Genomic DNA, 17,606 nt, shown 5'->3' on the forward strand with positions numbered 1-17,606 from the left:
CTTTGCTTCTCTCCCTTCCCCTTCTGTATATCTTTTCTTTTTTGGAAACCAGGGTATCCTTTCTTAAGACCTCCCCAATATGACACCCTTGATAATTACCCAAAAGATAAGAGTCTTATTTAGTGATACAAAAAGCAGTCCATGTTCATATTTGATTAACTTCTCATAGCAATAGCAGTGAGTCAAAATTCAACACTGCACTAGAAGAACAGTGAGTAGTAAAAGGTGAGACAAGAACAGATTAAAGAGTGCAGAATAGTTGCACTCTCCTTAGAAAATCACAATCAAAAATAAAAGGATAATTAGTCAATGGCAAACTAGACAAGAGGAATACATTTCTTAGTTGTTTCATTGTCAAATGTTATTACCTTAATGGCTTCAAGTGTGTTAGACCTCCAAGAATTGATGGCTAAGTGTCTCCAGGGAGTCTATGGACTGAGATAATACCTCTTTAGATAAACTAATAGAGTTGTGACTCAGAGAACATTTAGAGGATGAGATAGTGTTAATGTAGTTAAATGATGACTGCACCCTCTTTCTTTCTCTATCTCCCTGTAATTTAGTTTCCTTTTTATTTTTTCCCTACTCTTCTACACCTGTAGGACTGGGCAGAATTTATTAGATAACATGATATGAGACTAGATATTGTCTTGGATTTTGGATCTCGTAATATTGTAAGTGTTGTCTTCTCCTGATTTTAAAGGTTGCATTACAGTATAGTGATTTAATTTTATTAACTTACCCGACTGTTGCAGCCGTTCTCTTATTTGTCTTTACCCCGTTTGTCATTATATCCACATTACTGATAGTTATTAATCAAAAATCTTCATTTTTGTAAAAGCATTAACATTCAATGCTGCAATATCATTGCAATACCGATATCAAGGTATTTGGTCATAAACATCATGATAGTTGATTTTCTCCATATTGCTCACTGGTGTTTGAAACAATCTGCACCCTCATATCAATAGTATATCCAGATCAAGGTCACTTGCAAGCGTACAGTCCATCATGAGCATCTATGAACTTTGAGCTCTGTTTAAACACTGTTAAAAGATGACCAGGGTCGGAGGGGGTTTCCATCAGGGTGATTTGTTATGTTCAGCATGGGTCCTCACACTGCTCTGTTAGGATGCTCTGAAGCTGCCTGAGGACGTCCTGGCAGCAATAAAGGCTCTTAGAGGAGAATCTTTATGAGACTGATGAAAGCTCGATGTGCCTGCCGTGATGTTGACTGTTCTGACCAGCATTACAATGCTTTTAGTTCCTGCGAGCTAGATTTTGCAGCTTACTTAACCCTTGGAAACCTGGATCAAGATTGCCTTTCTTGTGCTGCATCAGATGCCTTCCGTGAGTGTTTAAACCTTTTGACCCAGAGCAAATCTGTTCAGTTTCTCTCAAAAACATGGGGAAAAAAGTCATGAGCACCTTGAAATGTCTTGTAAATTGTAAGAAATTAGTAGATTTAGAAAATTACTTTAAAAAAAGTTAGGAAAAATATCTAGAGAACTATGTTTATAATTATCATAATTATATAGTTAAAATTATTTTTAGAGATTAGCTGTAATTATTTTTTGCATATTTTAGGTAATTTAACTTAACTGACTTTTTTAATATTATTATTATTTTTGCCTGTTGTTGTTTTTTGTCGGGGTCATTTCATCTTAAGTTGCTTTTTGCTTTTTTCCATGTTTTTGAAATAAATGCAAAGAAATCAAGTTTTTTTTTAGTACCACAACCCACATCTAGCAAAATTATCAATGTTGTAGATTATTTAAAATTTTCCCCCAAATTTTAAATGCCCATCCCACATCTCATTGACCAGCAGGACCTCTGCATTACACTGTAACCATTTCAATCAATTAACAGGGCAATGTCGGTCATATGGTACCAGATGTGTCATTTTGACTCCAAGTGGACCCCTGTGGTTCTTCCGGCCCATTTATTAACAAATCCTGATACATACACTGGGCTTCAAATGGCTGTTCAGACCCTGGGGGGCTCTGTACAGCACATGATGAGATCAGATTCCCCCGTATCGGCCAATTTGTTGACAGATATGTTGTAACACCATCCTGGGAGCGGCAGCAGGGCAGGAGACATGCTGCCTATTCTTTTGGATTCATAACAGCATCAGTCATGTACACGTGAACGTAAATATACTGATGCACATCAGTAACTCCATCTACACACGGTACATTCTTGAACCAGCAGCTCATTTCAGCCATGCTCACATATACATTGCAGGCATTATTTTTTAGTCATGCTGTCATAGATTGCGCAGTTATCAGCCCTCACTTTCTAGTTTCTCATCTCTGGTCTGTCAGCTTCCCAGAAAACCGCACTCACATAGCGACAACCTTGGGAACTCCTGCACCAAATGAGATAATTAAAGGTTCACTGCCGGTCTCTCTTCTGAATAACCTCTCACCAACGCACACATGCTCTGATCCTATCGTACACACAGCTGCATCATTGCGGTGGTAATGACAGTGTACCACTCTGTAGCTTATCATATAACCCGTAAAATGGGAAAGTGCAGCGGTTGCCAGTTCATGTGGTGTATAAAAGCGTACATACCATTGCTGTGAACTGTCTGCACCTGGTAATATATGATTATATATTAATATGTTTACATTTAGGTTTTTGCTCTCATATGGCTGTGGTGTGAATGTGCTCACTATACATTAGCAACTCATGAAGATTTTTTAATGTATTCTTTATTCTTTTGATTTTTTTTGTCATGATACCAATGTCGGTTTGGCTGTCCGTCATCCCCCACTTTTGTCCAAACTAAAATGTCTTAATTATTAGATGGATTCCTTTAAGATTTGCACAGAAATTCATGGTCCCCAGAGGAAGTCACTGACTTTGATCCCTTAACTTTTCCTCTCGCACCAGCGTGAGGTTGACAAATCAAAGTTTTACTCTTATCCTGCTAAATATCTCAACAACTGCTTCAATGATTGGCATAAAATTTTGTGTGGGCGTTCATATCTCCCATGCGAAAAATTCTTACTGACTTTGATGATCCCATGACTGGCATCTGGTCGCAACCTTTTTTATAAAGCTAGCTCACACCCATAAACTTCCCAAACACAGAAAATAAGAAAAAAAGTCTTTGCATAAAATACATCACCACACACTGAAAGTGCAATATAGGAGATAATTGAGAGGGATTACTTCTGTCTGAGGGATTACTTCTGTATTTGCATTGTTTTTAGGAAAGTCCTGCATATCTTAAACTTTTCATGTAGTGCTATCATTGGGTCATGTGGATCCTGTATGCAGACTTGCATATGATATTGCCCTCAACATACACAATTAAAGGTTGAAGGTTTAAATGTATGTCTTTAGCTTTGCATAAAAATAAAAAAATATCTTATATAGGACAAACAACATGCACCAAAACACAAACACATGACATCATGCACTGATTGCTTTTCATTTCCTTCTTTTATTGCTGTAAATTTGCAGCAATGGTGCATCTGCAAGCTTCTTCCTGCAGATGAGACATTCTAGCACATTTAACAGGGTCTTTAACACGGTGATTTCAATGTTTATCGCTTATTTATTCAACATGTCCGTGAGTGTTGGTGTAAAATGGTGAAGACTGATTGATTAAAGTGTTGGAAATTCAATTTACAACTTGTTGTTAAGAGTTTACTATTGAAGGAGATGTGACTGAGTAAAGGAGGGAGTAATTTTGGACATAGCTGTAAGTCAGAGTTTTAGATCTGTTGTCAAAATGATGGAGGATACAGAGATTATGAAGCCATGTGCCCCTGATCATCTTATCACTTGACTTTTTTTTATATCTGCACTTCCATCATAATGCTCAATAAATACTAAATTCTCATTTGGATACCAGACACATGCCAGCTTCAATAATGCCTGCACTGGCCTTGATTCAGATGTGAGGATTATTCTAAATTTGAGCATCCTGAGGATCCTGCATGTGACCAACAATTCTTTTGATTTATGTCATCACTGTAACTATTAATATCCACTGTGTAAAACATGTGACTCTTTAAATAGACAATATTTTTGTTGTGTATTTAAAGTGAGCATTTTTATGCTTCTTCCTCCCTTCTAGCTGGTGAAGCTGTGCAGTGGAATGATCGAGGCCGGCAGGGCATACGTCAGCGCCAACAAGCTCTTCGTCAACGGCATCAAGGACCTGTCCCAGCAATGCAAGAAAGAGGAGACGATATCGGTGAGCGGCAGTCGCACTGTCCTCAAAAACTGACCGCCTGAGAGCTGTACATTTACCGAGGAATGTTTGAGGCTTAGTGTCTCAACAAACGACCACTCATCTATCTTTGCGAGTGCATTCCTGTGATTCCCCAAATGAATAATAACAGTAGAGCAGTATAAACAGTATTGTCCAGACACAGAGTCCTCCAGCTGTTTTAAACATGACATATGTGACCACATGCAGACAGGAGATGTTTATGCTGATGGTTTACATGGCTGGAAGCAAAGACATCTGAAACCTGCTTTATGGTTTTCTTCTAGGGAAAACATTTGGAGTAGATTTCCTGTCAGTACGGGTGTCGCCCTGGTAGCTTTTGGGTGAAGCAGTGCAGACATCATTGTTTTACAGTCAATAACCACTAGCATTTAAGCTACAGTTTGTGACTTGAAAACCACTTTGTGTCATATTTGCTGAATCTGTCACTATATCCACACAGTATTATGTCAGGCAGATATATCGGATCAAATATGAATCACAACTCTGTGACTGCATCGCCTCTTTCTAACCTTAAATGTTTTCAGAAACATATTTTAGTGTACCGTTTAGCTGTAAAACTAGAAGTTTGTGTCCTGTCTGTCGTGATGGATACTGTCGACGAAAGCATCGCCCACCGGCTGTACCACCATTCTCATTTTACAGCTAATTTACAGCTAATTAATAAGATTGACAGCTGCATTAGAACTTCTAACTTCTAATTGGTTGTTTTTGTTCACATGTCATAAAGGCAAAGGAGCATGACTTTTTAACAGATTATCTGTTTCATTGAGTGATGAGGGAATATAATGACAGTTTCAGCAAATATTAAATAAGATTTTTTTTCCAGAAAAAGTTACCAGCTACAGCTTTAAGACTGATTTTTACCAAGTACACGTCTAGATCATGTATTGTAGAGTAAGAGTGTTTTTTTATGGATGTGAAGTTTATTTTCAAATGGAAACCTGTGAGCTTACATTGTATGTCCATGTTTCGTCACCATTGCAGGAATGCCTTGAAAAGTGTGGAGAAAGCCTCCAGGAGATCGTCAACTACCACATGGTAAGACACACACGCTTACACACACACACACACACACACACACACACACACACACACACACACACACACACTAGTTTTAGCCACAGGCAGGAAGTCAAGGTAGATTGTTGTTCCGACACGCCCAGGTCCTCTTGGCATGTTAACGTCTTACAGACATCCAGCCCTCCTGGGTCCAGTGTTGCAACACACACACACACACACACACACACACACACACACACACACACACACACACACACACACACACACACACACACACACGCACACACACACACGCACACACTTACGCAGAATTTAACTGTGACCTCACTTTGTGACGGTGAATCTGTCCACACAGGCCAGTCCACATGCATGTGTCTGATTCAAACCACATGCTTCACCAGATGTGTACGGCAGCTTTAATGCATAAACATTCACACAAGCAGAAAACACACACACACACTCACACACACTCAGCTATTATTCATTTAACTCTCTCTCCATGAGTAAGTGTGATTAAGAAATGTCATTTTCTGGGAATCCCCTTACAGGTTTGTGAGGCCCCATCGGCAATTTGACAGCATAAGAGATATTATTCATTCATTCATTCATTCTCAGTAACTGCTTGTCCTCTCAAGGGTCGTGGATAAGAGATGACATATGAAATTGTTACAAGTCATAAAGATTTATAGTTACATTTAAAGGTGTCTTTCTGCCACATTATATAACACAAATGATTAGGTCATACATGAGAGCGTGTGGCGTTTGTGCATGATTGTATTTGTGTAAATAAGAGAGGTAAAATTGAGATTTGTGACGGTGAAAAGGGGAATATATGGGAGAGAAGGAAAGTGAGCTGGAGAAAAGAGAAAGCTGTGGGAGGACAGAAGGGGGTAAAAGGAATAAGGAGAAAGATTAGAAAAAGAGGCAGCTGCAGCAACACCACAATCAACAGTTGCTACAATTCCAACTTTTTCTTTTTAGACACATTTTTTATGAAACATTTTTAGTGGCATGGCTTCAGTTTTTTCTCACATTCTGCTGAAGTTTTGAATTAAAGCTTTTATATGTGACATGAGGACATAGAAGACCTACATCTATGACAAAAGACTGATACTCAGGCTTGCAGGTTTTCTAACACTAGTATTTTAGGGCTGCTACCAGATACACTGGTTGGTATCATTTTTGTTTCTTTCTCTTAAAACTTATTGTTTTTAAAGTTGGTGTTGTCCCATCTTTCTGCCAAACTATGACTTCTACAGGCTGTTGTACTGTGAGTGTACATAGTAGACGCATATCAGCAGTTCTTATCTTCCTCTTTTCACCTCTACATCATGCTTTGACCTTGTCAGACTCTTAGCTTCCCCTTTTTACTTTTACAGTTGCATTGATTCTGCTAAGCTATCTAAATGCACTTATGTGCTACAATATTTTGTCATACTGTCTATCACACTCTAAGGGCCCTATTTAAACTACCTAGAGCAAATGGTCTAAAGTGCATGTCACAAGTGAATTTAGGGCATGTCGAGATCCACTTTTGCTACTTCAATGGTGCATAATGTGGGCGCAAAGTGAGATGCAAGGGTCAAAGAGGTCGCGCTTAGTCACTTAATTAATCATAGACGTGTTTTGGCCATAACAGGAGTTCAACCAATCACAGTATCATGTCCCATTCCTTTAAAAGCCAGGCGATCCTGCTCCTGCTGCATTGCTCTCACATGGGAGATTTGAAAAATTGGAGAAGCTAGTTCTTTTCTGATGAGAAGAGGGGCAGTAATGTCACTGCAGCAAATATTGTGGGAAATTTAAGCAGTGAAATTAAAAACTGTAATGAGAAACTTGACAGAGAAAACAGAACTGAACTTTTACTCCCTGAGATAATCAATGAAGTAACATTGCTCCTTGTGTGTAAATGCACACAGTGTCTCTCTTAAAGGGCGGACCAGCAGTGGACAGCAGCCCTGTTCTTTGATATGTTCCCATTTTTAAGAATGTAATTAATACAGTATGTCCATAATTAATGATGTACTATTTTACCAAGCATAAGTGTGTTGTGAACCCATGTAATCCAGTCTATGTTAGCACATCTTAAGATGCTGCTCTATTCTGACTTAAGACCAGAAATTTGGTAAATGGCACTTCAAAATAGCAGTGTGCCAATGCACCTGATCACACCTCATTTTAAGACCTACACGCCCATGGGCGCACAGATGGCCGCAAGCACATTTGTTACTTACACAATGTGGCCGCTAGCCATGAAAATGAAAACTGCATTAGTTTTGAAAATAGCAAAAACAGTTTTACTGTTCTGTGCAAAATGTTGTGTAATTTCTTTCAGTGTTTATTTTGTAGGGTTTTTTGGCAGATTACATATATATGACCAGACAGATATACAGTATTCTATTGCACAACACAAATTAGCTTCACTGAAGTAGTCAAAGGGCATTTAAACACTGCTCTTCAGGTAAAGACATACCCATTGGTTAAATAGTCCAGGAAGTAATATGTACAATAGGGTTCAACAGATTATTGCGTGGCAGATTTTCATTATTTTTATTATTTGGCATTTTGCTGATTTTCTGTATCAGCATTTTATTGTAGTGATTGCCAATGAAATTGATTAATTAAAAATGCAAGTGTCAGTATAGAAGGAACTCTTACATACTTTGTAAAGCCTCAGGAAGCTGCTTTTACTTATTAATTTTTATTTAAATTTTTTACTTGACTTTATAAAAAAAAGTTGCAGGGAATTTGCTGTATATGATGTTGAAAGTGTCAGCTTTGATTAACCATTTGCTAAAGGCATTTAAACAAAGCTTTGTGGTGGAGTTTGTATATTCCAACTTCCAAATATTGAGAGAAAGGTTTTCATTTTTATTGTAAATGCATATTGTTTTCAGATATCAATTATTGATCTCATCACCTACTAATAGTTGCTATCGTATCAGTCGACCCAAAAAGCACAACACGGAATAAAATTGTTTAAAAAAAGAAGGTGATTCTCTATTTACTGCCCTGTTATTTCCACTATATTTTACATTTTTGCAACCACACTTTACTGATGCTTTTTCATTCCACTAAAGTCAAGCCTGTTTAACTACTGCTGTCATTAAACAGCTTTTGTTCATGCTGATAAGTTACTTTCTCTGTTGTTTTTTTTTCATCACCACCTGTTTCTATTCCTCTGCTCCTCCGCCACCTCTCCATCCATTCCCCCACTCACTTACCCTTCACCACAGGCGTCCCGCTCCTCCTCTCTAACACCCAGGAATTACACTAATAGCTCGTCTGGCAGACAGTATGAATGGAGGGTTGGAGGGAGGGGAGGGAAAGACACAGTGAACGGAAATCTGTCTTTGTTCGACCACCCACTGATGCCTGTTTCTGCACCATCTCTGCTCTCGCCAGACACAAAGGAAGCCATTCAAACAGGAAAATGAATCTCCCAGTAAATCACACGATAAGAAAATATGTGTACTTTCATACATACATAATTCTTGCCCTTAATCTTAACAGACTGAGTTGATAACATGGTGGATTAGTGTGAGGTTGGTATGTACTCACTTAACTTTGGTGTAGCTTTCTCTGCTGTGGTGGAATTTTTCCTGCAAAATCAGCACAGTGGTTTGCATATCTGCAGCTTTGGTGCAGAGTAGATACAGGAGAGATGACTGATGGGACTTCTACAGTAGAAGACATTGAGGATCTGAAAAGCTGAGAGTGCTGGGGAGTTGAGTGGAGACATGCTGTAGGTTGTTGGGTAGTTGGGTCATACTCTGGACACCATAATCCAGAGCAGGTTTTGATTGAACATTTGGATGAGTGTACATGTAGGGCCAAAGTCAATCTGATGAAACTGATTAAGATTTTTTTCATTGGATTTAATTGTTTCCTTTTGAACTGGCAGATAGGCTGTACCACCCTGGAAAGTACCAAACAGAGGGATATTTTGGTCAGAGGTAGACATAAGTAGTCAAGGATAGGAAAAAAGGGGGAACCATGCTGATATAACTATGGGGTTGATGCGTTTTTAACCGTTAAAAGGACACTGCTGATTTTCACCTTTTATAAAAATGTGGGTAGTATGAGTAATGAACTGTGGTAACCTTCCCTCCATCTTACCAGCACTCAGATCTCCCTGATCAACATTAAGCTCAAATCTGGATTTTTGCTGGCTCTAGGGCTGTTCCTCAAACTAAAAATTGTACTTTTGCATTTTCACATGCCCACCACTATGGGCACAAAAGTATAGAAGTGGAGCAAAAAATAAACTCAGCCCTCCCTTTCTCTCTTTTTTCCCTCTCTTAAACTCAGATCAAATGCTAAAACTATTCAGTTCTGATTAAACATGAACCAAGATTCGGTTACTGTATTGGCTGTTTCTGCCTAAAATGTCTTATGAGCCATATTTTAGTGCACTGTTTGTTTGTAATTTGAGAATTTGTGAAAAGGAAGTGGGCACTTTATGGGTTCAGACATGAATATAGGAGCTAAGTGTCTGATGTCTAACTAACCCCATGAACCAAACTGAGGCAGCCATTTAAAAGATATTTTTAAAGAGGAGCCGCAGGCAAGTTATAAATATTTCCACATTGTACATTTTTGAAAATTTGTGAACGAAAGCAAAACAGTAGAGTAACAGCCTGTGATGTCACCAGGCTTTGCAGGAGCGTCATATGGCGCGTGCACACACACACAGACACACACACACACACACACACACACACACACACACACACACACACACACACACTAAGCCTGTAATCCTCAGTGTGTATGTTTATTTAGTAGAGATTGCTATAGAAAGTTTAATCCACAGGCTGTTGGCAGTGATTGTTGTATACATACAGATTGTGTATGTGGGTATGAAACAATCACAGTCTAAGAGCATTTGTGTGTGTGTGTGTGTGTGTGTGTGTGTGTGTGTGTGTGTGTGTGTGTGTGTGTTTTGTGTGGGCATTGATGCATGCACCGAGGTATTCTCGTCCCTGCAAATGCACAAATCAGTGAGACACACATATTTGCTTAATAAAGATGGATGGTCTGCCTAGTGTTCATTATATTTGGAGGGTGGTCAGAAATATTGAAATGGAAAAGAAATCCTCATCTTTGCTCAATGTGCACAAGAAATAGTGAGAGAAAACATGAGGAAGGAGAGGAGGAGAGCTGAAGGAGTGTGAGATGGGAGGAAGGAAGAGAGGTGAAAATCTCACAGTTAACAGGAAGAGTAATCTGGGATCCTTTAAGGCTAAAAATCTGTTGAAGCAGCAGCTGAGTGAGTGCACATGTGTGTATGTCCTCATCTCTGTTTCCTCTCTCCTTTGCCTGTAGCACAGTCTGCTACAGTGATCATGTAAAAAGGTTTGTGTTGCCATCTTGTGGTGAGATGCAGCATCTACAGAGTTACAGACTTAATCCAATCATATTTACAGCTAGTTCTTCAACTGCATAACACCGACTGAAGCTCATATTATGATATTAATGCTCATGTTGTACACCTTTGTTTCTTTGTCTTTGCACAGATATTGTTTGATCAGGCTCAGAGGTCCATCAAGCAGCAGCTTCACACCTTCATTAAAGAGTGAGTAATCACAATTGGTCAAGCATCTGCCTGTTGCTGTCATAAAGATGGCGTAATACATGTTTAAGTGCAAACATAATGAGTTAAGGTTGGTTTAGTAATGAAAATGTACATCATAAGGCAATAAGGGACTGTTTTTAATCCCCCGAAAATGCCCAGCAAATAACACGTCATGCATTTTGAAATAAAAGACCTGCAGTGATCTTGTGATTTAGCATAGACATGGACAGAAATTAAACTCCTTGTCTCTGTTTTTACTGCACCTCTGTCAGGGATGTGCGTAAATTCAAGGACACCAAGAAGCAGTTTGACCGGGTGCGTGAGGACATGGAGCTGGCCCAAGTGAAGAACGCCCAGGCACCCAGGAACAAAGTGCACGAGGCTGAAGAGGCCACACAGGCCCTCATACTCAGCCGCAAAGCCTTCAGGCACTTGGCTTTGGACTACGTATTACAGGTGACACACACCAACTCCAAATTATGTATTACCAGTGTTGTCCAGTAGGTGGCGCTGACACTCAATAGCTGCTCAACTCATAAAGACAAAAACTGATATAATACTGTGTTTTTGAAAAAGTGAATAAATCGTATAAAATAATAAAGACAACCCAAAAAACAAAATTTTCCTTTTCCTCTTTGTTTCAGATTAATGTGCTTCAGGCCAAGAAGAAGTTTGAAATCCTTGATGCAGTAAGTGGCTCAGCTGTATTGCCTCGAACTTCTAACTGACATCTCAACATTATTGTATATGTTTTGTATGTATGTGTCAGTTAAGTACATGTGATGCAACTGTGGTATGAGACACATTAGCATTACAGCTAAATTACAACCGTCACTGTCTCTGTGTGTCTCCTGCAGATGCTGTCCTTCATGCGCGCCCAGTACACTCTGTTCCAGCAAGGCTTTAACATCTTGGATGAGATTGACCCCTATATGAAAAAGCTGGCTGCACAGGTAAGATGAATCCAATGAACTGAAAATACATGCACAGTGGACGTACCTTTGCACTGTGTTACTACTTTTGTTACTGTATTTGCTCAGGATCCCCTTATGAACATTTGGGAAATAGTACACATGCTGGATCAAACAGTGCTGTCTGGTATTTATTGACATTTGCATTGTCTATTTAACTGTTGGAGTCTTGTATGTGGTAGTAGAATAACATATTTTTGTTTCATGAAATGCATTAGATGTCTTACAGCAGGAATCATGACTTCATGTTTAAGTTATAGTCTACATTTTTTATAGAGGTTTGTTTAGTCATAGAAAAATAAAAATGTGTTCATCTGAGACTTTTCCCCATCTTTCTGGTCATTTAGAGACATTTTTGTCTTGTATGTACAGATATACAATATATAATACATTTGGTATTTCTTGACTACGATAAAGTAATTATACACTAAAAAAAACGTCACCGTGACTGCAGTGATTAACAGTTTAAATGTCTACAGCAAGAGATAAGTAGATGTGTTAGTGTGTATGTCTGTCTGTTTCTTTGACTCTGCTGTCGTTTGCTCTGTGCAGCTGGATCAGCTGGTCATCGACTCGGCCATGGAGAAGAGGGAGCTGGAGCACAAACACGCCCTCATCCAGCAGAGAGTGAGACAACAGCTTTTAACTCCCCACACTCACTGCCTTAAAGGGACAGTTCACCCCAAAATCAGAAATAAATATTTTCCCTCTTACCTGTAGAGCTATTTATTAGTCTAGATTTTTTTGGTGTTAGTTGTTGAGTGTTGAAGATATCAGCTGTGAAGATGTCAGCCTTCTCTCAGACATAATGGAACTAGATCATCATGGACGAGGACATGAAAGTTCCTCCATGAAACCACTCACAACAAGGTCTGTGGATTATCTTTAATGACCAGATCATGATTCGGGGAAAGAGATGTTCCTGTTAGGTTTTTCAGTTGTAGTTTTTGGGCGCTTTGAACACCACAAGCTGAGTGCCATCTAGCTTCATTATATTCAACACTGCAGCTCACACAAAGCAATCTAGAGTGATAAATAGCCCCATATGAATATGTGTTTTTGATTTGGGGACAAACTATCCTTTTAAAACTTTATGCACTTTGCAATGTTGATGAAAACCGAGAGCAACTAGTATTTAGTTTATGAAATCTTTAGACAAGAATGTGTTCAGCTGCGACAAGTTTTTCTTCTGCATTTACTTTTTTCAAAATCAGGTGAATGTACAGCCTTCCAAGACTCTCGCTGTGATTAATGCTTGCACATATAAACTTTATTGACCTTGAATTACAGGTTTTTATTTTTAATATCCACTGCTTATGTTTCTTTTCCCTCAAACATAAGGTTTATGTAATATTATAATTACCTTCTTGGAATCTCATATGCTAAGAGTAAGTGTATCCTGGTATGTTTTATCCTTGTCGGGGGAAGTTAGATAAGTTACCAGAGATGTTGTCAAACTAGATTTTTTTCCTCTCACTGAGCGTGACAGGTTCCTCCTAATTCAGTGGAAGAAGTATATTCAAACTGCTCATCTCTGTTTCTCTGGAATCTAAAATGGATCTTGTTACAACAAAAACAAAAACTGGTCTTAAGTTAGAATCGAATGTCATGACTGTTTTAAAAAAAAGTGTTCTGTGGAAGCATTGAATTATTTTTATCTGTTTTGTGACTTCAACTCATGTTTATTTATTTATGTTTTCTTCACAGAGGTACAAAAGCTTTAATTAGAACAACTTTATGAGTGAATGCAGTTTTTTCTTCAGGCCCAAATTAAGAGTTTCAAGTCAGTAAACCCACAAAGACTAGTTTGATATATTTATTTTATGGGTCCCTCGGTCGAATAAAAACAATTCTTTCAAACCATCGCTCTGCTAAACAGTCACGCTCATGCACAGATGCACAAAATTCTTCCATCTGTTACCTGAAGAGATGCCAAAGTCATGGCTGTTTTTCTGCCTGACTTGGCCCTTCCCTCTGATCGATTTAGTTGCCAAGTGGAGGCATCCTGCCAGACGCAGCATGCAGCTCTTTGCCCGAGCTAATGGCATTTCAGCAACACCTTCTCTTTAATCTGAAAGCGTAGCGCTGATTGATGCTTATTGACCTTATGTTTTTTTCCTCATTTCATACTTGCAGAACAAAGTGTTGTGTAAGTATGTTGTGCACAGAGAGGTGTTCCAGCTAAAAATGACTCAGTCTCTAACAAAAAAGGAAGAGCAATTTTCTGGGAGGCCTTGTGTGTTAAGTCTAAACTGACAAGCTAATCACTACTTATGAAAAAACACCTTCTGGACACTGACTTGAACAGTAACATACATTTTAAAATAAGTCATGGTTATCTTGTTTTAACACCTTTTATCTCTCTTTCTCTCTCCTCGCCCGGTTCTCACCGGTCCATGTTCTTCCTCCAGACTCTGATGCAGGTGAGTTGATGTTTTTCACTTCTGTCTTAAATACTAGTGTAGTGACTTGACAAAAATAAGAAACCTACAAGCCAACGAGGGGCTGCTATGCCTAACTGGCTCAACCTCTTTGTGTAGCATGTCGTTGGAATAATTCACATCCCCAAACATGCAAATAACGTGAGTCATTCTCACATAAATTTATTCGTGCACCATCAGGCCCATCCACAGCTTGGATGCTGATCTGCACACACTTGTATCCGTGAAGGACTTGTTTGCAAATTAACAGCTTGAACAATGGCACGCTACAGGTGACGGTTAAAAGACTGTAGGCCTCGTGTGGTAAACAAACTTGTTCTATGATTGAAGCTTCACCTATTTTTTTCTTTCTCACTCCACATACCATCTACTGTGCAGCTCAGGTGAATACATACTACTGCAAATACAGACACATATTAATGAACACAATTCAAAGATGGTTCCAACAGCTGAGATTTGTCCATGACATTTCATGCTATGCACATCACTGCAAAACATCTAAATATGACAATCTTGTCAAGTTTCAGAGGTTTAAAAAGGTGAGTGTGGAGTTGTGTATATTGTGTTATATTTCAGGAGCAGTGCTGCCCACAGAAATTACTGGGCCTCTGAATACTGTCCAATAAATGGTCTCTTCCGAAATCATAGACTTTATATAAAGATGGACGACACGCCCCCACTTACCTCCGCTATGCTGAAGTGAGGGATATCCGGGATATGAGCTTTGCCATCTTGCAAGGGTGATGTCATTGAGAGCCTGCATCTGCGCAATGGTGATGTCCAAGGTGGGGGATTTCCCACCAAAACACCCATCCAACCAATTGTGAGCAGCTACATTGAATGCAAGCACACAGATTGGCTGTGGCGGTTGTCAATCATGGTGGAAAGGCCCCCTTTTATATAATTTAATAATGCATTAAAACTAAACTTATCATAAAAATAAACACTTGAACAAACATCAGGATGATGAGAACTACCTTCGGTGACAAAAACTGTCTTTGGGAAAAATTTAGTTGGCATGTACTTTGAGTTTTTAGTTTGGCCTGTGACCATATGCTAACATTGATGGGCCGGTATTAGGACCTGTACTGCAGTCAAACACCAGGGGACAATCGAGACTGAATAGTCTCATGTTGGGGGAGCTGTCATGTCGTCCATCTTTATATACAGTTCATGTCCTAAATAAGTTTTACCACCAGTTTTATCATTGCATGGGTATGCTCTCTTGCTCCTAATTAAGAATTTCTCAGGTCAAGTGGCTGGCTTTTGCCAATTTTTTTTTCACAATTGTGTTTATTTATTTATTTATTTATTTATTTATTTATTTATTTAATTTTCAATGATTGTGTACGAAAAGAAAAATCATGCCATTTTCAGGATTTTTCATTAGGACACTGGCAACATTTTACTAAAGTAGTACTAAATACAATGTTTATTTTTGTCTTCTTTATGGATTTCTTTCAGGAGGATTCGATTTTCAGATGTTGTCCATTAAATGTATCTCTTAGCTCAGTTGTCAACCTAGATCACAAACAAAGATCAGCCACACAGGCCATAAAAAAAGCGCAAAGTCTTACATTTTTAAATCATTTTAAATGTTTTGTAACATACAGTTTTGCATGTCTTACCTCAGACCTCCTTTCATTTCTTGATCGATTCATTTGAATACTGCCGTTCTAAAATCAAACTCCAGTGCCTTGGAGAGTGTGGACCAGCAAGTGTGTGTGTGTGTGTGTGTGTGTGTGTGTGTGTGTGTGTGTGTGTGTGTGTGTGTGCGTGCGTGCGTGCGTGCGTGCGTGCGTGCATGCGTGCGTGCGTGCGTGCGTGTGTGTGATTTAGCAATGTAGAGCAGACTGAGTGGTGGATGTATAGAGAGAGGTTTTATGGTCACATGCCGGCTCTTGTTGTGAAAATCAATAGGCCGTTTGGAGCTGTATAGTGCAGACTGTGTGTGTTTGAATGCCAGTCCCTTCATCTTTTTAAGCTTGAATGTGGATGTGTGCAGGAGGGGTGTGTATGTCAGTGTTTGCCTGGAAGCATCGCAGACAAAGCATGTCCACATGCTTCCACTGATCTCCTGTGTAAATCTTTGGGTCGTGTGTTCTTGTTCCTGTGGGCAAGACAGCATCAGCATGCTTGTGCCGGTGGTCAGGTGTTTTTTGGGAGGCTTTTTTCCCATTGGCTAGCCTTACTTCTGTCTTTTGACCCCACTAAAGTTTGTGTGTTTCATCACATGTAGTGACTTTGTGACCCTTGGCTCCCCCGACATCTCATATGTTTCTCTACCCTGCTTACAACACTCACCTAAGGAACTTTAATGCTACAAACCCTGCAAGCTTATTTTTGTCTCCCATTTGATGTCTTTGTTCTCTTGTTCTAGATCTCTCAGCTTCTCCTTCATTTTTCTGTTTTCCTCCATCCCTCACTTGCATAGAGGCAAACACACATTCCTTTGTTTCTCATAAAGGCACATGCAAACACGCACACACACACACACGCTTACATTCACAGCTTCTCACCCTCCCTCTCTTCTGCCTCGCTTTGAAGAATTCAGCTCTCCCAAATATCCTGCTGCTATTTTGTTCTGTTCCAATTTGTCTTATCTGAAGATTTAACCCCAAGGATTTGTCAACATGTCGGCAAGCCTGTTAAGAAGATATAATTGTCAAAGTAGAAGCTCAAAATAGTTTCAAAGCTGTGACGTCTTTTGTCTGCTCAGCCAACGCTTTCCATTATTATCTTGTTTTGTTCTTTTTGAAATTGATTCAATTATAGATTTTTTTAGTATTTAAAATTGCAGAAGTTGTTGTGAAGATGGGTTATTTTTTTATCTCCTCTTCTTTATGTCTCAACTTTGAAATCCCCTTCTGTCTATCCAAGACACTCACCCGCATCAGTCTTTCTCACCCAGTCTTTATCAGTGCAAATCAACAAAACATTTTGTCTCACTGTGGCATGCAGTGTTTCTGTTTTGCATTGCATACCCCTTAAGCATCAGGGCTAAATACCAGGTATTGGGAATTTGTTTTTGTTTTGTTTTTTAGTAAGTAACCATGGTCATTTAAGCTTTTGTGTGGAGATGGTTTATGGTGACATTTCAGATATTTCATTTCTTGAGGTAAATAGCACTTATAGTACTATATAGATATTGAAATATTTCAAACTTATTGTAATGCCCTAGATTCTATCATGTTATATCTGGAGTGGTCAAATACAAATCATTGTATCAACCAGTATACAAGTATAAGTATGCAGAAGCAGTAGTGAGCACAGCTGGCTCCGATGCACAATGCCAACCTCAACCCACTTCCTCCTGTGTTCACTGGCAGCTCCAACCACAT

At 39.1% G+C, this 17,606-nt stretch overlaps 1 protein-coding gene across 2 annotated transcripts in view; it reads left to right on the plus strand.

Annotated features, from left to right (window-relative positions):
• Positions 1-17,606, plus strand: part of LOC121953896 (arf-GAP with coiled-coil, ANK repeat and PH domain-containing protein 3) — a 76,438-nt gene that overhangs the window by 38,868 nt on the left and 19,964 nt on the right. For both annotated transcript variants that reach the window (XM_042501170.2, XM_042501178.2), the window contains exons 3-10: positions 4,097-4,216; positions 5,240-5,293; positions 10,795-10,853; positions 11,126-11,309; positions 11,498-11,542; positions 11,711-11,806; positions 12,377-12,451; positions 14,236-14,247. In XM_042501170.2, the coding sequence (XP_042357104.1) occupies positions 4,097-4,216; positions 5,240-5,293; positions 10,795-10,853; positions 11,126-11,309; positions 11,498-11,542; positions 11,711-11,806; positions 12,377-12,451; positions 14,236-14,247 (645 nt within the window). The remainder of the gene's footprint in view (positions 1-4,096; positions 4,217-5,239; positions 5,294-10,794; positions 10,854-11,125; positions 11,310-11,497; positions 11,543-11,710; positions 11,807-12,376; positions 12,452-14,235; positions 14,248-17,606) is intronic.

This window comes from Plectropomus leopardus, chromosome 2 (assembly GCF_026936395.1).
Source record: "Plectropomus leopardus strain MGB_pleo_1.0 chromosome 2, ASM2693639v1, whole genome shotgun sequence".
Lineage (NCBI taxonomy): Eukaryota > Metazoa > Chordata > Actinopteri > Perciformes > Serranidae > Plectropomus > Plectropomus leopardus.